This window comes from Macaca fascicularis, chromosome 10 (assembly GCF_037993035.2).
Source record: "Macaca fascicularis isolate 582-1 chromosome 10, T2T-MFA8v1.1".
NCBI classification, from domain to species: domain Eukaryota; kingdom Metazoa; phylum Chordata; class Mammalia; order Primates; family Cercopithecidae; genus Macaca; species Macaca fascicularis.
The window spans coordinates 9,158,956-9,183,361 of record NC_088384.1 but is presented as its reverse complement, the minus strand read 5'-3'; the positions used below and the strand labels follow the sequence as shown (position 1 = coordinate 9,183,361).

The following is a 24,406-nucleotide window of genomic DNA, read 5'->3' as shown; positions in this document are numbered from 1 at the left end:
GTTTCCTGGTGGTAGACAGAGAGGGAGGCAGGTCTGCCCACAGTTCTCCCTGTGCCAAAGTAAGGAGGCAAGCAGGCGGTGGGAGACACAAACCTCTCCTGGACTCTGGGTTCGGAGAGGATTTGTCAGCTTTTTATACAGTATAACAGGCAACATCCTGAGAGCGGTTTTTCCAACAACACAGAGGTGCTCCATGTGGGGCCATTTCGGCTGTGATCATGATGTCAATGACTATGACAAAGCCAATTTTGCAGGAGCCACCCCTCCCCCCACTCATCAGAGGCACCTCAGAAAACAGTTTGAAAATGCCCAAAGCAGCAGCCCTGCCTGGGGGGCGTCTAACCCCTGCTGCAGGCGTCTGAGATGCTGTTTGGATCCTGGGCTGGGGGCAGCAGCCATCCCCTGCCCCAGACTTCAGCTGCGTACGCCCCTGGGTTTTAGCGCTCCTGGGTTCTCCAGGCCCCTCCTTCTCCAGCAGCTGAGCAGCAGACAGTTCTAAATTGAGGTCGGCAGCCAGCAGCCAAGAACATGCAGGCCGGGTTGTTAATCGGGAGAAGATCGTGTGTTTGAGAGGCTCAGAGGAGCCGCAAGATTTATTTTGTTGGGGAAAGTGAGGCGTGGACTCCGCCTGTGGTGTGGAGCTGGAGTGAGGCCAGGCTGATCTCTTCCCAGGTCTGTTCAGTTCAGCTGCGAGCCACAGCTCTGGGAAGGGGGTCCCAAAGGGAGGCCAGCCTTCTGGAAGATGCGGGAACAGAGATGGAGTTGGCCCTGAGCTTCAGTTAATCCCTCAAAACTCCGACTGCGCTGATATTTTGAGCTTCCTGTTGAGCCACTAAAGAGACACCCCCAGGCTGGGCGGGGTGGCTCATGCCTGTAATCCCAGCACTTTGAGAGTCCGAGGTGGGTGGATTGCTTGAGGCCAGGAGTTCGAGACCAGCCTGGCTAACATGGCGAAACCCCGTCTCACCTAAAAATACAAAAAAAAAACAAAAACAAAAAAACATCGAGAGCTGCGGTGGCTCAGGCCTGTTGTCCTGTTGCATAAGGAGACAAGGCCAGGCACTCGAGACCAGCCTGGACAACACAGAAAGCCCTCATTTGTATAACAACAACAACAACAAAAATTTGGCCAGGCCTGGTGGCTCATGCCCGTAATCCCAGCACTTTGGGAAGCCAAGGTGGGCAGATCTCTTGAGGTCAGGAGTTTGAGACCAGCTTGGCCAATGTGGCGAAACCCCGTCTCTACTAAAAATACAAAAACTAGCCAGGTGTAGTGGTGGGCACCTGTAATCCCAGTTACTTGGGAGGCTGAGGCAGGAAAATCGCTTGAACCTGGCAGGTGGAGGTTGCAGTGAGCCAAGATTGTGCCACTGCACTCCAGCCTGAGTGACAGAGCAAGACTCCATCTCAAAAATAAAAAATTAAAAAAATTTAAAAAAGAGACACTCCCTCCCTCAAAGAACTAAAGTCACTGACAGTTCCAGGAAATCGACTCACATGTCTGGCAGTCACAGTGGGTTCGACTTGTAATTGATGTAACAGGCTCACTTGTGAAATGTCATTCCAGGGAGCTGGTACCCAGGCCCCCTCCAGGGCTTCCCTCTGGTGGATGGAGCGGGAGGGATTTTACCCTGGGCTTTGTAACTCTGGACTCTACTGCAGGATTGCTGCTGTTTAATGATAACATTACATTAGTTTTGTCAAAAAACTAAGAGCCTTGCTTCAGGGCAGGGAATTATCCGAGATGTGGCAGGGGGTAGACGTATAGAGGTGGGGGCCATTACATCGTCCCCCAGGGTCCCAGGTGGGCTGGGGATGGTGGCACATGCCTGTAATCCCAGTTACTCAGGAACCAAAGCAGAAGGACCTCTTGAGGCCAGGAGACCAAGGCCAGCCTGGGCATCAATATTTTTTTGATTAAAAAAAATTTTTTTAGAGACAAGAGGGGTAGGGTGAACCACAAATGACATCACTACTGACCCTGCCCAGCAGTCCCGCACAGCACTCACGGGCCACTGCCCGCTCTGACATCACCACTGACCCTGCCCAGCAGTCCCGCACAGCACTCACGGGCCACTGCCCGCTCTGTGCACCTACCCTGTGGCCCCCCTCGACCTGTGACCTCCATCTGCTCACCCGGGGCCTCCTGCTCCTCCTCACAGTGCATCTAAGAGGCCACTCCAGGGGGAGGACACATACACTGTCAGCACCACGAAACCCTCCTGTTTGTCCTGGGCAGGAAGACTTCAGACCAACTCTCTTTAAAAATTCTCCCTGTCTGAGGTATCCTAGAAAATGATGAACTCTGCTACTGCAATTAAGCCGATCTCTACAATTCCAGGGAAATCTATAAAAACAGACATCCATTGTTCTATGTTCTTCTGGGATTCGTTTCTTTAAGGTCACTGGGTTAGGCTCATGACAATGCATGGCTCTGACTCAGGTCTGCCACAGCGAGGAGAGGCTTTGAAGCAAGAACCTCAGACCTCTGATGAAACTGCTGTCTCCAAAAGTAAAGAGAGGAAGCTGTCTCTGACGAGCTCAGTCAATAACAACAGCCAGTCTGGAGACATCAGGTCAAAAAACCCGGGGGAGGAGAGGAGGTCTGCAGTGGCAGCCAAGGCCTCCGGTTCTGACCTGCGGATACAGCTCACCACCTCCCCTGTACCTTCCTTTCAATGGGGCATCAGCACCCGAGAGCCGGATCCCTGCAACTGCCCAGCTCCCACCCCATCTCCTGGACCTGTGCCTCCCAAAGGCCCCTTCACGGGTGCAGGCGGTAGAGATCCAGGCCCTAGCTGGCTGCTGACTAGAAGCGGTCCCCTGTGAAGGCACAGTGCTGATAGGTTTCACGGTCAGTTCCAAGTCCACAAATTCTTTTCAGCTGTCATCTTTTTGTGCCTCCCACAAACATTGAAGGGGTACTGGTTAGGTCACAGGCCCTGCCCCAGACCAGGAGGGACTCCTGTCCTGGCAACATCCCCAGTCCAACAGGGAAGGAGCTGAAGGAGCCTGGGGCAGAAGGGCTGGTATGGGGAGCATTGAGTTTGCCTGGGATGGGGGTGGGGTGCGGGGTTGGTGGCCTGGGAGTCTAGAGGGCGTTCATGACCCGGAAGCAGGAGCCCACAGACAGAAGGAAAAGATAAAGTACAGAAATCGTAACCTGGCTTGGTGTGACACAGGTCCTATGTCAATTAAACACCACGACAATCCTATGAGGCAACTACTGCAACCGCGTTCTGTAGCAGGTCTAGCTGGGAGTGGTGGCGCACACCTGTAGTTCCAGCTACTCAGGAAGTTGAAGCAGGAGGATCGCTTGAGCCCAGGAGTTTGAGACCAGCCTGAGAACATAGTGAAACCCCATCTCAAAACCAAAACCAAAGAACCAGAGGACCTTAGAAGCCCAAAGCCACAGAGCTCATGAGTGGTGGGGCCAGGCTTTGGACCCCAGGTGGTCTGGCTGTGTTGAGGAAGAAGAGCCAGCACCCGGGCTGGGAAGCTGCCATCAGATATGGCAGGGGGTGCTCATGGTGGCACTGGGCACAGTAGTCATCAGACACTAACAAGAGGTTTGGCAGAACCCTGGTGGGCGTCACAAATTTTCACCACCAGATGGCCAACAAGGGGCCACTTGGCTCCAAGATCACATGGAGACCACAGGGGTCAGAGAGGGTGGGTGTAGAGGGGGCTGGGAAGAGCTGCAGGGCATCCGGCCTGCCCTGGGGGTGCCTGCTTCTCACCCCAGGCTGAGAGGGGCTTTAGCAGGACCACCCTGGCTGAGCTGGAGCAGTATCCCCTGAGTGAGGGCACTAGGCCGCTGTCTATCTCATGCCAGGGCATGGTGTGCCTGCATCATGGTTTGTCCCTTTGCTGGCAAAGGCAGTGTATCCCCATGGGATAACGTGGGTCGGGGCAGTGAGCTGGCTGAGTGTCCTCCTAGACCGGCTCATGCAGCTGCCTAGGGCCGGCTCATGCAGGGCCCACGGCCTGGCGAGGAAGACCAGGGTGGATACCAGACTCCTGGGGGCTGAGGAGTGAGAGTCACAGAATTCCACTTAGCACTCCCCTACTTCTGTGGGGGCCTCAAGGGACTCCACGCCAACACTGCAAGCACCCAGAGCCCAGGGCCAGCCTCCCCTGCACCTGACAAGGCAGGTCTTTTCTGCCTCCACCCAGGTTGACTGGTGGGGACAGACGAGGAGGGGGTCTGGGTGGGAAAGAGAAGAGGGACCTCGCCCCTCACCCTCACACAGGCACCAGGTGGCCTGGGGAACCACTTCAGCCTTAGAGTTTGAAGTTTTGTCTGTTACACAGGGTTAGAGATGTGAAGAACTGGGACGCATTTGTGGCTTTCGGTGACCATAGAACTCTGACTTAGAGTGACCAGAGGAGCTGAGTTTTGCCGGGAGAAATCCCCCGACACCAAGGGGTCTAGAGGGCCCAGGAGCCGCTCCCAGCTGCTTTTCTGGTCATTCTCCAGGTCCCATGGGATCTGGGGCAGGCAGAGCTGGAACAGGTCCTGGGGCGCAGGGAGGAAACGTCTGAAGGAGCCCCAGGTGTTTTCTGTGCAGGGAATGGATTTGATCTCTTCCATTTAGAGAATTTAGGAGGATTTGAGATTCACCCGGTAGCTGCAAGGAGCACCCCTGAGGCTCAGGGAGGGCAGAGTCGGGGCAGACGGCAAGGAGGGGCGGGTGAGGACCTGAACTCTGCACCTGGCCTGCCCTGCCAGGAGGGAAGTCTGCAGGGGCACGGAGGGTTTGGGCCAGGGGGAGTTTTAGTTTTCTGAACAGGAGTGTCTTCAGCCTGGTGAATGTGGACAGGATGGTGCAGGGAGAGGGGAGAGGGCACCCATACTGAGGACCATGGGGGAGGAGGGGTCAAGCAGGAGGGCAGCAAGGCTATCGGAGGCAGGGTTGCCACAGGTTGTGTCTGGGAGGGCCCCGCCCCTGGGCTTGGCTGTTTGTTTTGAGTCTTCAGCTCCTCTCCTGTGCCTCCCCACCCCCACACAACTGCAAGCACAGACATCTCATCTGGGCAGCGCCACGGATCCCTGCTCAGTCTGCCCACCCCACTTTATAGGAGACTGTGTTTTCGGGGGTGACACACCCTCCATCCCTCGCTTCTCTGCAGCTCCAGGGAAGTCCCTCCCACACTGTGAGGAAGCCTTGGGCCTGGCCAGAAATAGGGGCGAAGAGCGGGGGCGTTTGGGAAAAGCCCAGGTTCTGGAGGCAACAGGCCTGGATGTGGCTCCTGGCTCTGCCACTTCAAGGCTGTGCAACTTGGGAAGGTGGCTTTACTTCTGTGACCTCCGCGTCTCCCCACAACACAGGGAGAGCAACAATGCCAACCTTAAGGGGTTGTGGTGGGATTAATTGGGACCTGGGATCCAGCTACTTGCCAAGGGCCAGGCTGCCTTTCCCCAGGGGACAAGAATGAGGCAGGGAGTCCTCCTTGGGGATCTACAAAGGCAAATCCCCGCCGGGTGTGGCGGCTCATGCCTATTAACCCCAGCACTTTGGGAGGCCGAGGCAGGCGGATCACATGAGGTCAGAAGTTCAAGACCAGCTTGGCCAACATGGTAAAACCCCATCTCTACTAAAAATACAAAAAATTACCCGAGTGCAGTGGCACAGGCCTTAGTCTCAGATACTTGGGAGAGTGAGGCAGGAGAATTGCTTGAACCTCAGAGGCAGAGGTTGCAGTGAGCCGAGATCGCGCTGCGGCACTCCAACGTGGGTGACAAGAGCTATCTCTGTTTAAAAAAAAGAAAAAAAAGGCAATGCCAGCCCTACCCTTCTGCCTGGCTAAATGACACGCCCTCAGCACAGGGCACATAGGCCCTGATGGTCCAGGCACAGGAGGACCTCCAAGGGCCTGTCTCTGACCCAGACTTGGGCACCATCCCTGTCCTGGGCGCTGACCTGGCCTGGCTGAAGGCCCCTTGTGTGCAGGGCTGGGGGCACGAACAACCCTCTGCCTTCAGCCTCCAGCTGCTCTTCTCCCCCCTTGTTGGGAAAGAGTTTGTCAACCACCCGCAGGTGCCTGAGTCCTTCCTTTTCCGGTTCTTCTTATGAATCTGTGGCTGCTCGAACTTGGAGTTTGAGAGCTGGGTGGAGTTGCTATCCTCCTGCACCTGGCGCAGGGACCCCATGCTGAGTGAGTCCCTGGTGGGGTGTGCCCCATGCGTTTGTGTGCCCGCCTGGCAGCTTTCCTGTGGATCACTGATGTTCAGGATCAGACCTGCCCACCACCAGCACAACGCCCCCATCCTTCCACCTCAACAGCTCCCATCCAGTCACCTCTCCTACCCAACCAGGGCTGTCTCTGTGGCTCTGAGCCCCCAGCGATCCAGAAACTCATTCTGCTCCTACCCTGCCTGAACCAGCAGGGGCTCCCTGCTGGAGGAGACCCAGGAAGGAGTCTGAAATCAATTTACAGGGTCAAGACAAGCAATTAAAAAAAAATAGAACACGAAGCATTTCATGCGTAGTAAGGGCACCGTTTGTGACCTTCTGGTTTCAGTTATATTCATACAATTGGGTTCAGATAGGGTCACGCTAAAACACGCATCTCTTAACTTTGGGCCACTGCTAAAAAAAAATGGAAAGTCCCTGGCCTGGTGGATCCAGTTCTTGCCTCCCGGGACCTGCACGGCCCTGTTCAGCTGCTCTCTGGCCCTCACTCGCCCACTCCCGCGTAGACGTCAACCTGCCACACTCTGGCGCCTTCACCTGTGCTGTTCAGGCTGCGTGGAATGTCCTACCCATTCCTCCCTCTCCTGTCTCCAGGACATGCTCACTTCCTCCCTGAGCCACTCCTGTGTGTCTGGCTGCCCCGCCTAGCACAGACTCTCAGGCATCACTGTGAAGCCACGTGATCAGAAGAGCCAATGTCTCCTGGGTTTGGTGTCGCCTTTTGCAGATGACAAAACTGAGGCTCAGAAAAAGGAAGAGGTTTGCCCAAATAGTGGTGGTAGACATGTGATTTTAAACTGGGTCCCTTTGAGTCTGTAACCCCAGTCTTTTTTTTTTTTTGAGGTGGAATTTTGCTCTTGTTGCCCAGGCTGGAGTGCAATGGCACAATCTAGGATTGTGTAGCCAGGATTACAGGCATGCGCCACCTCGCCTGGCTAATTTTGTAATTTTAGTAGAGGTGGGGTTTCACCATGTTGGCCAGGCTAGTCTCGAACTCCTGACCTTGGGTGATCTCTTGAGCTCAGGACTAAGACCAGCCTGGGAAATATAGCAAGACCCCATCTCTACTAAATAAATAAACAAATTAGCCAGGCATGATGGCATGCCTGTAGTCCTAGCTACTCAGGAGGCTGAGGCAGGAGGATCACTTGAGCCTGGGAGTTCGAAGCTGCAATGAGTTATGATCATGCCACTGCACTCCAGCCTGAGTGACAGAGAGAGACCCTGTCTCAAAAAGCAAACAGGCCAGGTGCAGTGGGTCACGCCTATAATCCCAGCACTTTGAAAGGCCAAGGCACTGTCTCTACTAAAAATACAAAAATTAGCCAGGTGTGGTGGCAGGCGCCTGTGATCCCAGGTACTCAGGAGGCTGAGGCAAGAGAATCGCTTGAACCCGGAAGACAGAGGTTGCAGTGAGCTGAGATCGAGCCACTGCACTCCAGCCTGTGTGACAGAGCGAGACTCCGTCACAAACAAACAAACCCTTTAAAGGAAGCAAGAGAAAACATTCTCAAAGGAAAGAAATATGCTTCTTTAAAGTGAGTCAAAAATTCAGAGGCTGTTTCCTTAAATTTGGGTCATCTAATAGGTAGACAGGGCCAGCAACATGTAGGGGCCTGGGCCGGGTGCGGTGGCTCAAGCCTGTAATCCCAGCACTTTGGGAGGCCGAGACGGGCGGATCACGAGGTCAGGAGATCGAGACCATCCTGGCTAACATGGTGAAACCCCGTCTCTACTAAAAAAATACAAAAAACTAGCCGGGCGAAGTGGCGGGCGCCTGTAGTCCCAGCTACTTGGGAGGCTGAGGCAGGAGAATGGCGTGAACCCGGGAGGCGGAGCTTGCAGTGAGCTGAGATCCGGCCACTGCACTCCAGCCTGGGCGACAGAGCATGACTCCGTCTCAAAAAAAAAAAAAAAAACATGTAGGGGCCTGGGGACAATGGTAGTCAGAAATGGCCCTGCAGCACTGGGGGACTGTTATTGTCACCTCAGCTCAAGCAGAGCCTGTGGCTCCCAAAACAGAAGTGACCCACAAGCCCTCTACAGGCTGGCCCTGTGACAAGGCCAGTGCTGCAAAGGGCCAGATGGCATCCCTGTTCCGCAGCAGGGGTGGACGTTTTGGGAAAGGAATGCACTGTGGAAAACATGGTATGCTCTTATTGAAAATGCTCCCATGGGCCAGGTGCAGTGGCTCACGCCTGTAATCCCAGCACTTTGGGAGGGTGAGGCGGGTGGATCTCCTAAGGTCAGGAGTTCGAGACCAGCCTGGCCAACATGGCGAAACCCCGTCTCTACTAAAAATACAAAAATTAGCCAGGCGTGGTGGTGGGCACCTGTAATCCCAGCTACTTGGAAGGCTGAGGCAGGAGAATCGTGTGAACCTGGGAGGCGGAGGTTGCGGTGAGCTGAGATCGTACCATTGCACTCCAGCCTGGGCAACAAGAGTGAAACTGTGTCTCAAAAAAAAAAAAAAAAAAAAGGAAAAAGAAAAAGAAAGAAAAAGAAATGAAAAGAAGAAAATGCTTCCATGGCTTCCTCTCACCCCCAGAATCTGCCACCCATAATCTCCCCCATCCCTCACACTCTGCTCCAGCTGCTGAGGCTCCTCTCACCACCAAGTCATGGGCCAGGGCTTTGGTCCCGGCTCCCCGCTGCACGGAACTCAATCCCTTCTATGGCATCAAGCACGCGTTGTCAGCCAAGGGCGTGAGGGCCCAGACAACGCTGATCAAAGGTATCCATCCCGAGTTAGGTCGATTTTAAAGGAAAACACTTTGATTCCCCAGCTACAGAAGAAAGCAGTTCCCACGGTCTTTATTTTAGGCATGGGGTTTGCCCTCCAATTTAATTCTAGCATCTCTCAGAGCTGTGCCTTTTTAAAGGCCCATCTGAAAGGCTGCGATCGGGGCTGTTGGTTTTATCACAGAGCCCCAGCCATGTGCCTGAGCACGAATCCCAGGATGCCACAGATGAGCGGGCGGGCAGGACACAGGCATCAAATGCAAAGGCGTGTGGCCAAGGGGCTGGTGAGGGAGGGGCATTTCGCAGGCCTTGGAAGGCAACCTTTGAACAGAGACTATTTCGGAGCTTTTAGCACCGTTGCCTTTGGAATGGCGCCATCGGACAGACTGTCACATCTTTCAACACCTCCAAATTACAAAGAGGCATCAAGACGTGGCCATTTCCACAGCCCGTCCACGGCTCATTTTCATGCCTCTAGACCCCTGAACCAGGGTGTATGGTGGCCGCTTGGGGACACAAACCAAGTGCAGAACGTCCAAGGTTTGAATCGGGAATAAGCCTCACAAGGGTCAATTAGTGTCTTTATAGCAGTTGCCTCCTTTTTGCCCGTTTTGAAAGTCAAGGCCAGGCGCAGGTGCTCAAGCCTGTAATCCCAGCACTTTGGGAAGCTGAGGCGGGCGGATCATCTGAGGTCAGTAGTTCGAGACCAGCCTGGCCAACATGGCGAAACCCCGTCTCTACTAAAAATACAAAAATCAGCCGGGCGTGGTGGCGGGCGCCTGTAGCCCCAGCTACTTGGGAGGCTGGGCAGGAGAATCGCTCGAACTCAGGAGGTGGAGGGTGAGCTGAGACCGTGCCACTGCACTGCAGCCTGGGTGACAGAGCAAGACTCTGTCTCAAAACAAAAACAAACAAAAAAAGAAGGTCAAGTCGCTCCAACTTTGGAGCTCATTTGAGCGCGGTCTCGGTCATCAGGGGACTCAGCCTCTCTTTTTACAGCCACCTCTTTACCCTCAAAGGGGCATCAGGATGGTGTGGAAGGTGGCAATAGGGCCAAAAGGGTGAGGTTGGGATCTGCTTCTTGTCTCTGAATTGGAGTGGGCAATACGAAGTGAGGGGAACAGGCCAGCTGCGGTGGCTCACACCTGTAATCCTAGCACTTTGGAAGGCTGAGGTGGGTGGATCACGAGATCAGGAGTTCGAGACCAGTGTGGCCAAGATGGTGAAACCCCGTCTCTACTAAAAATACAAAAATTAGCTAGGCGTATTGGTGGGTGCCTGTAATCCTAGCTACTTGGGAGACTGAGGCATGAGAATCACTTGAACCCACGAGGCAGAGATTGCAGTGAGCCAAGATCGCGCCACTGCACTCCAGGCTAGACGATAGAACAAGACTCCCTCAAAAAAAAAAAAAAAAAAAAAGGAAATGAAGTGAGGGGAACAGATCCCCCAGAGTGCCTCCTTCAGCAGGGACTGTGTGTTCACCCAAAGTCTCAACAAGGAGGGCCAGGCCCTGCCACCAGGAAGGAGCTGACAGATGGAGACAGAAAGAGGTGGGAGAAAGGAAAGACCCTGGGCTGCGGGAGTCCAGAGAGGGAGCCCCAGCTCAGCCTGGGAGGGGCAAAGCATTCCTGGGAAGGCAACTCTTGGAGTGTGCGTCATTATTTGTTTTTTAAATCAGAATTCTTTAGGTACCCCTGCCACCTCCCAGTAACAAAGTGAAACCATGTTCACTGTAGAAATTCTAGAAATGCCCAGCACTTTGGGAGGCCAAGGTGGGAGGATTACTTGAGCTCAGGAATTCAAGGCCAGCCGGGGTGACATAGCAAGACCCCGTTTCTGAAATAAATAAATAAATAAAATTAGCTGGGCAAGGTGCCAGCGCCTGCAGTTCCAGTTACTCTGGAAGTTGAGGTGGGAGGATCACTTGAGCCTAGGAGTTTGGGGCTGCAGTGAGCCATGACTGCACACCACCTTGGTCCAGCCTGGGTGACAGTGTGAAATCCATCCCTCTTTTCTTTCTTTTTTTTTTTTTTTTTTTTTTTTTTTTTGAGATGGAGTCTCGCCTTTTTGCCCAGGCTGGAATGCAGTGGCATGATCTCAGCTCACTGCAATCTCTGACTCCCAGGTTCAAGTGATTCTCCTGCCTCAGCCTCCTGAGTTGCTGGGATTATAGGCGTGTGCCACCACACCCAGCTAGTTTTTGTATTTTTAGTAGAGGCAGGGTTTCACCATGTTGGCCAGGCTGGTCTCAAACTCCTGACCTCAGGACTTCACCATGTTGGCCAGGCTGGTCTCAAACCCCTGATCTCTGAGGCAGTGATCTATCTGCCTTGGCCTCTCAAAGTGCTGGGATTAGAGGTATGAGCCACCGAACTGGCTAGAACCCCATCTCTTAAAAACAAACAAACGCCGGGCGCGGTGGCTCAAGCCTGTAATCCCAGCACTTTGGGAGGCCGAGACGGGCGGATCACAAGGTCAGGAGATCGAGACCATCCCGGCTAACACGGTGAAACCCCGTCTCTACTAAAAAATACAAAAACCTAGCCGGGCGAGGTGGCGGGCGTCTGTAGTCCCAGCTACTCGGGAGGCTGAGGCAGGAGAATGGCGTGAACCCGGGAGGCAGAGCTTGCAGTGAGCTGAGATCCGGCCACTGCACTCCAGTCTGGGCGACAAAGCGAGACTCTGTCTCAACAAAAACAAACAAACAAACAAACAAACAAACGTACGAACAGGCGCAGTGGCTCATGCCTATAATCCCAGCACTTTGGGAGGTCGAGGCGGGTGGATCACGAGGTCAGGAGATCGAGACCATCCTGGCTAACATGGTGAAACCCCATCTCTACTAAAAATACAAAAAATTAGCCAGGCGTGGTTGTAGTAGGCGTGTGCCTGTAGTCCCAACTGCTCGGGAGGCTGAGGCAGGAGAATGGTGTGAACCCGGGAGGCAGAGCTTGCAGTGAGCCAAGACTGTGCCACTGCACTCCAGCCTAAGAGACAGAGCGAGACTCCGTCTCAAAAAACAAACAAACAAAAACAAAAACAAAAAAAATACAAACAACAAAAAAAGAAATTCTAGAAATGACAGCAAAATCTCAAGAAGAAAGCTGAACTTGTTCAGCTGAACGGTTCTGCCACCTGACCTCACAGCTGTGAAAATCTTGCCATCTTTCTTCCCATCCCTTTACAAAGCTGAACTTGGAAAGCAGAGAAGAGCAGGAGGCAGACATTGGGGGAGGGGTGTGGAGAGAGGTTTTAAGTGCAAGAAAGTTCTCCGGTGAAGCTTCTCAAATTCTTGAAATGGGCACTGTGCCTTGGTGGAGTTGGAAGGAAGGATTTGTGTCTGGGAGGAGGGTACAAGGTGATGCCTCAGAGGTAGGGAGCAGCTTGAACACTGCCCTGGAAAGCTAGTGGAGCCTCTGAGGGCTTTTAAATTGGGAAGTGCCATGATCATGTTTCTTTCTTTCTTTCTTATTTATTTATTTTCTGAGATGGAGTCTTGCTCTGTCGCCCCGGCTGGAGTACAGTGGTGCAATCCCGGCTCACAGCAAACTCCACCTCCCAGGTTCAAACAATTCTCCTGCCTCAGCCTCCCCGGCAGCTGGGATTACAGGTGCATGCCATCATGCCTGGCTAATTTTTTGTATTCTTGGTAAAGAAGGGGTTTCACCATTTTGGCCAGGCTGGTCTCGAACTCCTGACCTCAGGTGATCCACCCACCTCGGCCTCCCAAAGTGCTGGGATTATAGGTGTGAGCCACCGTGCCCGCCCATATTTGTATTTTAGAACAAGGACAAGAGAAATACTAGAATTCCAGTCTCCCTCAGTCTTTGAAACCCTGCCTCGTATTAGTGATTCCTTCTGTGGGATCTGTTGCACTCTCGCCCTCCGCCTCCTTTTAAAATATGTATGCTTCTGGCTGTCAGCACACTGACTCCTTCCCCCCGTCAACTTGGCTAGCTCACTTTTATCCTGATTTCTCTTAAATCTCTACCTCCCATAAGATCCCTCACCCTCCGGGCACACAACCTCTCCAGGCCTCCGTCCTCCCCTCCCTCCCCTTCCACTTCCTCCACCTGCCAGCTCCCTCCTTCCCTCCCTGTCTGCCTCCTCCTGCCCGCTATGGGATGCTTTCAGCTGGCTGGCTCTGCTGCCACCAAGGAGGTTAGCAAAGATGCTGGAGGGTCCTGAGGCTTCTGGCCTTGACCATGACCCTGCAGACCCTCTCTCTTTGACCTTCCCTCCTCTTCCCCTCCACCCTCAGGCTTCCTGAGCCTGCATCCTCTCTCTGCACTGTCCCTGGCTTTTCTCACACAGCCTGCCTCTTAAAGTTGGATGCTTGTTCCTTGGCTCTGCCCACAGCCTCACGTGCCTCAGGCGAGCTCAGTCATGCCCTACATGCCTCTGAGTGCCTGTGTGCCCGGGACCACAGGTGAACACCTTGGGGGAGAGGGAAGGGGACTGGGTTTGTTCGGGGCGGGGAAGGGGCCGGAGGGGGTACTACAGAAGAGACTATGAGTTTGACCTTGACAGACAGTTTGGACGTCACCAGGTGGGCAAATGAGAGGATACCCCCCAGGCACAGGGAGCAGTGTAGAAGCAAAGGTTCAGGGGAGTGGCTGTGGCTGGCTTCTTCAGGGGACAGGGAGTCCTCTGCCTCCAGCCAGCCTCAAAGGTGGGAATGGCCATAAGGAGTGGGCGCCCAGGAAGAAGGGGTGGCCCAGGGCCGAGGAGGGTCTTATCTGAATGCACCAGGGTTAGAGGCCTGCTGATGGCAGCGGGGCTGTTTGCAGTTATGCTCTGTGGACCCCTGGCCCCTGGCCCACTAGCAGCAAGCACAGATCTGGCCCAGGCCCTGCCCTTCCTCCACCTCAGCACCTGCAGTGGGGTGCGTGGGGAGCAGAAACAGCCAGGGTCAGCATTCTGTCTCTTCTGGGCACCCTGCACAGTCCCCAAGCCCTAGAATGAAGCCCCCAGGTGCAACCACTCATCAAATAGACCATCAGCAGCCAAGCACGTCCAAGTCCCAGCCAAGACTCTGCAGCCGCTCCTCTGTGCCTGGCCTAGTGTGCTGGACGCGGCCTCAGAGAACCAGCTTGGGTGAGGCCTGGCCCTCCAGGAGCTCTGTTTTGGCAAAGGCGCCATCAGGGCTCTGGCCTGAGTGTGTCCAGGGACAGTGAATCACCCCTGCCTGCGGGAGAACTGGGGAGGCCATGGTGACCCCTTGGCCTGTGAGGACCTGAGTCTCGGAGTGCAGAGGAGTAGGCAGGGCTGGTGGCTGGGCCCAGAGGAGCCTAGTGGGCAGGACACCCACGACCCATGACCAAAGGTGAGCACTGAGTCCCCTCTCTCGCTGTGCCCTCGAGCCCTGTCCCCAGGGCCAAAGCCTCAAAGACCCTCCCTGAGGGGTCCCAGGTGCCAGGCCCTGAGGCCATCATGGTGCTGGATGTGCCTTCCTGTTGTGTCTGGGAGGATGCTGAGCACCCGGGCAGTGGGGCTCGTGGAGGTTCAGCATGCTCCGGAGACTTGGCCAAAGGCTCCCAGGACTCAAATCCAGGCTGCTCAGACCTCACTGGGAGCCCAGGCGCCCCACCTGCCAATTTCATGTTCATATCCCTCCCCTCCCTCTCACCAGGCTCACCCCGTCCCTTTCTCTGGCTTCAGCCCCATCTGGGTCCTGTTGCCCATGTCCCCACTAGGGTGCGGCTTTGCTTAGATCCACAAGGAGCAAGCAGAGGGTCAGATCCTGCCTCGAGGTCCACATTTCCCCAGGATGCCTGTGTCCTCTCTACCATTCACTATACACGGGGTCTCATTACCCTACCAATGCTGGAGAGGAGCCAGGGCTCAGGGAGGGCAGAGGGAGGGCAGAGGACGACTACCCAGCCCTTCCATCTCCTCCCCCAGGCGCCCCTCCTGTGGTATCGCGTCTCCACCCTGCTCAGAGCTTAATTCATCCTTGATTGTCACCATTTCCTGAGCATCCGCTGGGTGCCGGCCCCGTGCTGGGAGTCGAGGATTAGAAGCCACATGAGTCTGCACAGTCCCTTTTGATTTTTTCAACCACTTAAAAATATAAAAACCATTCATAACTCACAGGCCATACAAGAGGCAGTGGGCTGGGTTTAGCCCACCGGCCGTGGTTTCAACTCTTGCTCTATCTATAGCAACAAAAACGAACTTCAGCCATAATGTGGACTGGATCTACCTTAAAAAACATAATGCTCAATGAAAGAAACGGGTCGCAGGAGAAGACACACAGTATCCTTCAACTATACAAAGTTCACAAACAGGCGAAGCTAGTCCATATGGTTTAGGGATGTGTAGTAATGATAAAACTACAAAGACATGCCAGGAAGTGATCCCCCGACAAGCTGGGATGGCGGTACCTTTGGTGGGACGAGGAGAGTAGAAGGGGCTCTGAGGCACTGGGATGTTCCCATTCTTGACCTTCTTGACCTGGTGGGAGTCACACAGGACTTTGTTTTCTAGTGCTTACCACGCAACACTGCATTTTTCTGTGTGATAGTTCACGATGACAGAGGAGACAGCAGTGAGACAGGACCCGCCGGGAGTGTGCCCGGACCCCTACCTGAGGGGCATTTGTGATCCACCCAACCACAGTCTGCATCCCACTGCTGTGTCAGACTTCCCTGTGGTCAAGCTGAGCCTCTCCCGGCGCTCCTGGCCCTGCCTTTTAGGCTCTCAGCCCTCATTCCCTCAGCCACCTCCCGCTCTGTCCCCACTCCCCGGGCAGCCTTTCCAGCACTCCCCTGCCTCTCCCCGCCCGCCTCTGCCTGTGCCTCGAAAGCCCTTTATTGGGATTAGACAAAGATGAAAAACAGAAGCTACTCCTGACAGAGGTCCGGAGCGGCGGGAAGGGAGGCAGGAGGCCTCAGCCTGGAGCAGGCAGGCGCTCCTGAACATCTTTTATTTTATTATTATTACTTTTTTGAGACAGAGTCCTGCTCTGTCACCCAGGTTGGAGCTCAGTGGCACGATCTCAGCTCAACGCAACCTCTGCCTCCCGGGTTCAAGCAATTCTCCTGCCTCAGCCTCCTGAGTAGCTGGGATTACAGGCACCCGCCACCTGGATCCAGAACAAACCTTTCTGGTAACTCCCGCCGAGGCTCATGGTCCCACCAGGCTGAGAGTGGGGCCTATGGCTTGTTCACCTCTGGGTCCCTCTGGTGCCTAGAATCGGTCCTTCTCAATGGATATTTGAGAAATAAATACAGCCCAGAGTTCTGGAAAGGCCACAAAGAGAGAGGGGACTGACATTTGCAGAAGACACTAAGGTGCAGAGAGCTTAAGTAATTGCCCGAGGTCACACAGCCGTCACCAGAAGGCAGCAGGCCTGAAACTCAGGTCTGTCCAGCCCCAAAGTCCTTGGGGAGGACTGAGGCCCATGGAACCTGAGTTGCAGCTGCTCCTGGAAAAGCCAAGCCCCCAACAATTCCCCTCTTGGGGAGACCACCAGTGGCTGCCTTTGAGAAAAGCAGGCTTTGCAGAGGGGTCAAGAAGCCAGAGGGCAGGCACAAGTCCTGGCTCAAGTGGGAGGAGGAGGATGGCTGGGAGCAGGAGTGGGCACCCAGGATGAGCTGGAGGCCGTGGGCTCAGCAACTGCACCTCAAGTTTCCATGGCTCTGGCAAGGCTGGCAGGCGGCTGACTCTCACTGAGCACTAATGACATCATGCTGGGCACTCAGTCCTCAGGATGTGCTATGAGGTGGGCAGTGTTATCACATCCGTTTAACAGAGGAGACAGTTGAGGCACAGCGATAGAAGTAATCTGCCCAGGATGCCTGGGCAAGTAGCAGAGCTCAAATTCAAACTGGGCCAGGCATGGGGGCTCACGCCTGTAATCCCAGCACTTTGGGAGGCCAAGGTGGGTGGATCACCTGAGGTCAGGAGTTCAAGACCAGCCTGGCCAATGCGGTGAAAACCTGACTCTACTAAGAATACAGAAATTAGCCAGGCATGGTGGTGGGTGCCTGCAATCCCAGCTACTGGGGAGGCTGAGGCAGGAGAATCGCTTGAACCTGGGGAAGTGGAGGTTGCAGTGAGCCGAGATGGTGCCACAGCACTCCAGCTTGGGCAACAGAGCGAGACTCCATCTCAAAAAAAAAAAAAAACATTCAAACTGAAGATAAATGCCCCTGGGCTGTACTCCTAAGCCAGCACCCTATCACAAGTTCAGGGATACGGTGCAGAATCAGGGACGCTGGCCTTCAGACACCCCTGTGGATGCAGCTGAGGGATGCAAGCTGGGTTGGTACTGACAAGTGGCAGAGCTGGTTGCACCAGGCTGATGGTTAAGGCTGATGGTTGTGGTCACGGGAGGTTTGGAAGATGTGGGAGACGCAAGATTCCTTCCAGCAAACCCTCAAAGCTCTGAGACCAGAAAGCAGGGGTGTGACGTGGAGTGACAGACAGATGAAGGGAGATGCACGGGGTAGGACAAAGAGTGGGTTGGGGATCAGGCGCAGTGGCTGACGCCTGTAATCCCGGCACTTTGGGAGGCCAAAGTAGGTGGATCACCTAAGGTCAGGAATTTGAGACCAGCCTGGGCAACACTGTGAGTCTCTATCTCTAAAAACAATTTAAAAAATAGCTGGGTGTGGTGGCACATGCCTGTGGTTCCAGTTACTCGGGAGGCTGAGGTGGGAGGATCATCTGAGTGAGGGAGGCAGAGATTGTAATGAGCTGAGATTGTGCCACTGCACTCCAGCCTGGGGGACAGAGCGAGATCCTGTCTCAAAAAAATAAAAACAGGGCGGGCACAGTGGCTCACACCTATAATCCCAGCAATTTGGGAGGCTGAGGCAGATGGATCACCTGAGGTCAGGAGTTCAAGACCAGCCTGGCCAACATGGCAAAACCCTGTCTCTACTAAAAACACAAAAATTAGCTGGGCATGGTGGTGGGTGCCTGTAATCCCAGCTACTTGGGAGGCTGAGGCAGCAGAATTGCTTGAACCCAGGAGGGGGAGGTTGCAGTGAACCAAGATGGCGCCACTGCATTCCAGCCTGGGTGACAAGAGTGAAACTCTGCCTCAGAAAAAAAAAGCGTGGGTGGGGGTCTGTCTGCTGCTCCAAGGGACTCTAGGACACCATAAGGGTGTTTTCACCTCTTGTGAAAGAGCAGTTTCTCTTTTATGTAATGTTTGTTGCAACACCGGATGGGAGGGGATAGCGCTGGGAATCTGTTTTTGTTTGTAGTTGAGGTTGTTACAAAAGAGCTTTTCCTCAGTAACACCCCGCAAAGCCTCTTTTACTGCTTGGTTACCAGGGTGGGCTGGGTGTCTTTTGGGGAGGAGGACCCACACAAAGGGAAAGGATGGGAATCGGGGGGGAAATTAAGTTAAAAATGACTGTGAGTTGAGACACACTGACACTAACGGGCTGCGTTTCCGGGGTCTGGCTGTGTTTGCACCAACTGTCTGGGGTGTTGGGGGAGGCATGCATAGGATTAAAGGAGATGGTATCCTAGGGCTCTGGGCTCCAGCCTGGGGAGGTACACACAGGTCAGCCTTTGCCTCCCCAGGGTAAGTTTCGGTGAAGAACATTCTTTGCAAGTAAGAGGAGCCTCTGAGCCCACTGGCCGAGGGGCCCAGCTCGGGGCTGGCCTCTACTTACCGGCTAGGCCTTGAGCAAATGAACTGGCTTCCCTGGGCCTCCTTTTCCCTGTCCTTAAAATGGTGCAGGTAAGGACAATAGGGACCCCAAGGGGTGCTGTGAGGGTGGCCAGTGTGCCCTGCTAAGGGCTCTATAAAGCCTAATTCGCGGTACTGAGGGGGGGTGCAGCAGGACAGGGTGGGGGAAGCTCCTGGAAGCCTCATAAGCTCTAAGAGAATAGAAAGGAAGGCACCCTGTCTCCACAGTGGAGGCCACCCTTTGGCCAGAGGGAGGGCTGGCTGCTGCCCGGTCAAGGAGGAGCAGAGAGAATCTGGCAGAACACTGAGCCCTGGTGCTGGCAGCCCTGGAACGGGACCCTCCTGGGCCTTCCCTGGCCTAATGAACTGGCCCTGAGGCCACCTACCCCACAGCCTGGCTCGGATCCTGGCCACCCAGCTTTCGAGAGAGCCTGGGACCAGGAAAGGAGCGCCGCTGGCCTGGAAAGACACACTCGCATCCTAAAACACTTGGCCTCTGGTTGTATTTCAGGAACTGGGAGGTGCGACCCTTTCTGGTGACTGACAGTTTTGTGCCTCTGGGCACAGCGCCCTGTGGTTGGCCCTGGTATCCCCCTCTCCCTGGCCAATGCCAGCAACAACCCAGAGAGTAGCCCCGCCACTTGCCAGGTTCAACACAGGCTCCACCGCAGCAGCCACATGAGGTTCCTCAGGTGGGGAGCTGTCCCTCCCCACTGCCCTGCCCCCAACCCCAGCCATACAGTGCCCACCCTCCTTGTTTAAGGGCCAGGAGGCCAGACTGCTGGGGGGAAGCTGTCACAGCAGCGAGGGGGAGAGCGCTGTCCCTCTCCCCTTCAAAAGCCACCTTGGCAAGGTATTAGCTAAACATCTTCTCGGTCCCAGAAGGCTTCCCCTGTGAAGTCTGCAGCGTTCAAACGACAACCAGCAAATCCCCAGAGACAGGTCCCTGGGAATTAGCTGCGCCGGGCGGGATGAAAGCCGCTCTGATGTTCTGGAGCGAGAGAGTAGAGAGAAGGAGGAGGACAGACACTACCTGCCAGTCGTAGGGTCCCGGGAAGCAGCAGCAGCAGGCCAAGGAGGAGCCGGGGGGCTGCAGGGGGCCCAGGAGGGCGTGGGGGGTCCGGCAGGGCCCGCCACCTCGGAGGCTGGCTCTCCATCTGGGGGCCTCCTTGTCCGTGGCAGCTCTTTAGTTCACAGGAGGGACAGCGGGCGCTGACAGCTTCCCCTTTGCTTTCCCCACGAAGCTCCTCCCTGGCAGCCCCTGACCTTCCGCTCAGAAGCAAGGCTGGAACAGCCCGGCCGGGTGGCCGCCAGATGAAGAACCTAGCACTGAGACTGGTCCAGGCCACACGGCCAGAAGAAGAGCTGGAGATGGGGACCTAAGCCTCCCCAGTCCAACTCCTGGTGGGCTTCACCCCATCTCGGCCCCTTTCCAGTGGGGACCCCATCCAGCAGACACTGGTAACCATGCAGAGGGGTCACAGGATTTCCACGAGGAACTTCAGGCCTTGGTTTAGCCTCTCACTTCTGAAACACTTTTAAAACGACCACAAGCATGTTCACACAAACTTCTCTAAACTATTCCGAGAATCCCTTAATAATGTGTTTACCAAAGAGTAGGTTTTTGGGTGGGGGGCGGTAGGGAGGCTGGGGTGAAGGGCAGGAGCCTCATGTTCCCAGCCCTAGAGAGGGCCAAACACCCAGGGCGGGTGAAAGGCAGGCTGCCCATCATTCACCCAGCGAGAGCCTCTGTGGGTCCCCTGCAGAGGCCCAGGGGACGCCTCCTCCCTGGTCCATCTCTAGCGTCAGCTCCTCCCTGTGGCTTCCCTAAAGCTTAGCTCACTCAGCCTCCCACCTGTGACACCCTCGAACTGTTTCCCCATTGGCTGCAAGTCACAGCCCCTGCTCTCACTTCTAGCAGCATCAGCTGGGGACAGGAATTGTTTGCTGCCGGGACCCCCTTCCCCAGCAGACCGGGAGCCTCTCACCCTTGGCACCCACACGTCTGCCCGCATGTCTGGAGTGGCAGAGGAAAGGGGCTGGGGTGTGGTGATGGCTGGTGGAGCTGGAGGCACCTGGTACGTGGAGGACGCAGGTGGGAAGGTGGCTGAGTTTCAGCGTGTGCTGAGCGCTTACCTCCCTTCTCTGCAGGTGTCCCTTCACTCACCAGATAAATATGATGATCCCAATTGTACAAAAGAGAAGACCTCAGCCCCAGGAGGCAAAACAACTTGCCCAGGATCAGGGCAGGCCCATGGGGTGGGCATTTGAACTGCCCGTGTTGTGATGTCCGAGCCTCCCACTCCCCTGCTGCTTGCTCAGGTGTGTCCGGCCGCAGCCCCTGGTGACGGCATCATGAGGTCCATTTCAGTTCTTTGCACACACACTTTTCCCTGGGCTGCTCCAAACATGAACAATGAAAGCCGAAAGACGTTTCCACCAATGCCATGATCACTGCGAGGCCGGCAAGAGCAGGGGCCGCCCACTGGGGCAGGAAGACATATGAACAGGAGACGTTTCCTACCGCACAGGGGGCAGGCGGGGACCCCAGTGGTATTGACTATTGATCCATCACAGTGATACATGCTCACATATGTCATAGTGAGATGCAGATTGGCTGCTTCACGCTATTCCCTGCTCCTGGGGGTAGCAGGTTGTCTAAGCACCTCGATGCCATGGTGATAGACCTCATGTCAATGCCTCAGGGCACACAGGGAGCACTGGAAAAGCATCGGTCTGTGCCTCCACAAGTCTCGTTACGACTTGGCACTGGGAGGCAGCTGAATGCCAAACTGCCTTGGAACAAGGGAGCCTGCTCTTCCAATACCAGTGCTGCCTCTGCTCCTGCCCCTGTGCCAGCTCACTGCCCCTGCCTCTTAGACAAGCCCCTCAGCCCGTCACGGTGCCCCCCACACTCCAGCTCTGCACCCCGGACTCCCGGGAGTTCTGCCACCTCTGAGTCTTGGTCTAGCCTGCTGCACACCTGCTTTCCACGCTTGCCTGCCTGAGTTGGCTATCTGTCTTCCTCCCCTCTCCTCCTTGAGCCTGGCCCAGGGGGTACATGAATGGATGGATGGGTGAGCGTAAGGCAGGGCGAGGCCTTCCTCCAGGCTCGATGTGAAGGCAGGTGCCGAACATCACGCTGGTGCACAGGAAGCCTTGGGGCAGGGGTAGGGCTCTGGGAGGCAGGGTGAGAGGAGGCCTGCACACTCCCCAGGCAGGCCCTGGGCGGCGGAGCGCAGACATGACTGGACAAGAAGTGGCTGAGGGTCCCAGCTCATTGCCAAGTTTCTGAGACACTCTGCAGCCGTGCAGCCTCCTGGTGAGAGGCAGGGATAGGCCTTGGCAAGGAGCCCAGCAGCCCTGGCTGTGCTGTCAGGGCCTCATGTCTGGCCCTGATCCTCCTCAGGAGCCAGGGGGATAGAAATAAAACTGCAGTGCATCCAGGAGCCTCATTTCTACCAAAACTTTCTAGCACCTCTCATGTGCTTCCTCTTCTGTGCCCTCAGCCAGAGCTGTGAATAAATAGTAAAGGCCCCAAAGGCTGAAGGCGGAGCAGAGGAATGGAAGGAGGCTCTGTGGGCATCCCAGGGGCAGCTGCAGTGGCACAGCCTTCGAGCTAGGCCTTGGCAGCTGAATTTGCAGGTGAGGTCCCTGGGGGACCACATCTCTCAGACACTGGCTTTTGCCCAGGCCTCCATCCATCCACCCATTTGTCCGTGCATCTATGCCTCACAGTATACTGAACACCTGCCCTGCCCTGGGCCCTAGCCTCACAGAGGCCGTAGAAGTGAAAGAGCCCAGCCTCCCTGGGAAGCCCGCGCCTGGAGTAGGGGTACAGCAACCTCAGCAGAGTGAAGCAATGACAGAGCAGTTCCGGGCAGCTTTCAAGCACCTGACACTGCTCCAGGGGACCTGCTCTCCTTGACAGTTTGATCCTCACTGCAGCCCTATGGGGCAGGTACTCTAATCACCTCCATTTTACAGAGGAGAAAACTGAGGAACAGGGAGGTTAAAGTAATTTCTGAGTGGCTGCCCAGGAGGGCTTCATGGAGCAGGTGACAGCCCTGAAGGACGTGGCAGCTGGGTGGGGAAATGGGGGAGACCAGGCATCCCCTGCAGTCCCCAGAGGCCTCCTCCACGCCAAGACTAAGGCTTTCCAAATGAGACCACAGTCACTGGCCTCTGTTTGCTTTTTCTTTTCTTTTCTTTTTTTTTTTGGAGACAGAGTTTTGCTCTTGTTGCCCAGGCTGGAGTGCAATGGTGCGATTTCTGCTCACTGCAACCTCTGCCTCCCGGGTTCAAGCGATTCTCCTGCCTCAGCCTCCCGAGTAGCTGGGATTACAGGCACGTGCCACCATGCCCGGCTAATTTTGTGTTTTTAGTAGAGATGGTATTTCTTCATGTTGGTCAGGCGGGTCTTGAACTCCCAACCTCAGGTGATCCGCCCACCTCGACCACCCAAAGTGCTGGGATTATAGATGTGAGTCACTGCTCCCAGCCGGTCTCTGTTTTCAGTTTAGTTCCACAAACACTTATTATGTGCCTACTGCATGCCAGGCACTGGGCAGACAAAACATAAGTCATGGTTTGGCCCTCAAGGCACTCCATGTCTAGGGAGGAAAACAGATCCCCTACCTACTACCACCTCCAAGATTTTCTTTTCTTTTGCTTTTTTTTTTTTTTTTTTTTTTTTTTGAGACAGAGTCTCGCTCTATCCCTTCATCGTGCAGTGGCATGATCTCGGCTCACTGCAACCTCTGCCTCCCTGGTTCAAGCGATTCTCCCGCCTCAGCCTCCCGAGTAGTTGGGATTACAGGCGCCCGCCACCACACCGGGCTAATTTTGTACTTTTAGTAGAGATGGGGTTTCATCATGTTGGCCAGGCTGTTTTCAAACTCCTGACCTCAAGTGATCTGCCCGCCTTGGCATCCTAAAGTGCTGGGACTACAGGCATGAGCCACCACACCTGGCCTCAATCCAGGATTTTCAGATGCCCCAGAGAGCGAGTGGCGGCTGAGGGGCCTCCAGTCGGGACACAGTGAGGTCCTGGGCTCTTCATGGTTCCTTTCTGCACAGGAAGCAGAAGCGCCATGGGAAGGGGACCCCTCTGCTCCCCGCTGCAGCTGCGGAAATCACTTCCTTCCTCCCCAAAGACTCCAGCACCGAGAGGAGTTGAGCTGACTAGCAGGAGGGAACCCTCAGAATGACCCTCTGGGCTGGCTTGGCTGAGGCGAAAAGGGTTGCAGGGTACTCGGGGGCTGATCCATCCTCTCTCTCAAACACCCCCACTGTCAAAAAGGGCAGCCTCCATCCTAGGAGCAGCCAGGTTTGCCTCTGGGGCCATCTTGTGCCCCACAGTGGCCCTGCAGCTGGGTGGTGCTGACCCCACCAGAGGCAGGCAGACCCACCTGGAGGCCATCTGCCCGCAGGCTGCCTGGGCTGGAAGCCTGGCCTGGCTTGTCTCCAGAATCCCCTCTCAGTTCCAGCTGCTTGTATTTTTGGCTCTTAAGCATTTGTTTGATGCCAGACACAGTTCTAAAGGCTTTTCTTGTACTTCGGCCCTCACAGAAACCTTGTATGGGAGGTGTTATGACTGTTCCTGCTTCGCAGATGGGGAAACTGGAGTTCAGAGAACACAAGCCACTTGCCCAAGGCCACACAGCGAGGACGCAGTGGAACAAGGGCTCCAGCTCCCGGGACCTGGCTTTAACCACTGTGCTCTCCTGCAATTCACCTGGTCCTTTAATGAGGGCAGATATTATACACCTCAGCTGACATACTTAGTGAGGGAGAAAAACAGAGTGACTCA

General features: G+C 55.2%; 1 protein-coding gene across 5 annotated transcripts in view; it reads right to left on the bottom strand.

Moving 5' to 3' along the window:
* Window positions 1-19,789, bottom strand: part of NFAM1 (NFAT activating protein with ITAM motif 1) — a 49,609-nt gene extending 29,820 nt beyond the window's left edge. For 4 of the 5 annotated variants that reach the window (XM_065522055.2, XM_065522056.2, XM_074003628.1 and 1 more), the window contains exon 1: window positions 19,628-19,789. In XM_065522055.2, coding sequence (XP_065378127.1) covers window positions 19,628-19,751 — 124 coding nt within the window. In that variant the 5' untranslated portion in view covers window positions 19,752-19,789. Of the gene's footprint in view, window positions 1-3,163; window positions 3,342-5,618; window positions 6,831-19,627 lie in introns of those variants that run through there. The other variant, XM_065522057.2, reaches the window with a different exon arrangement.
* Between the last annotated feature and the right edge of the window lie 4,617 nt (window positions 19,790-24,406).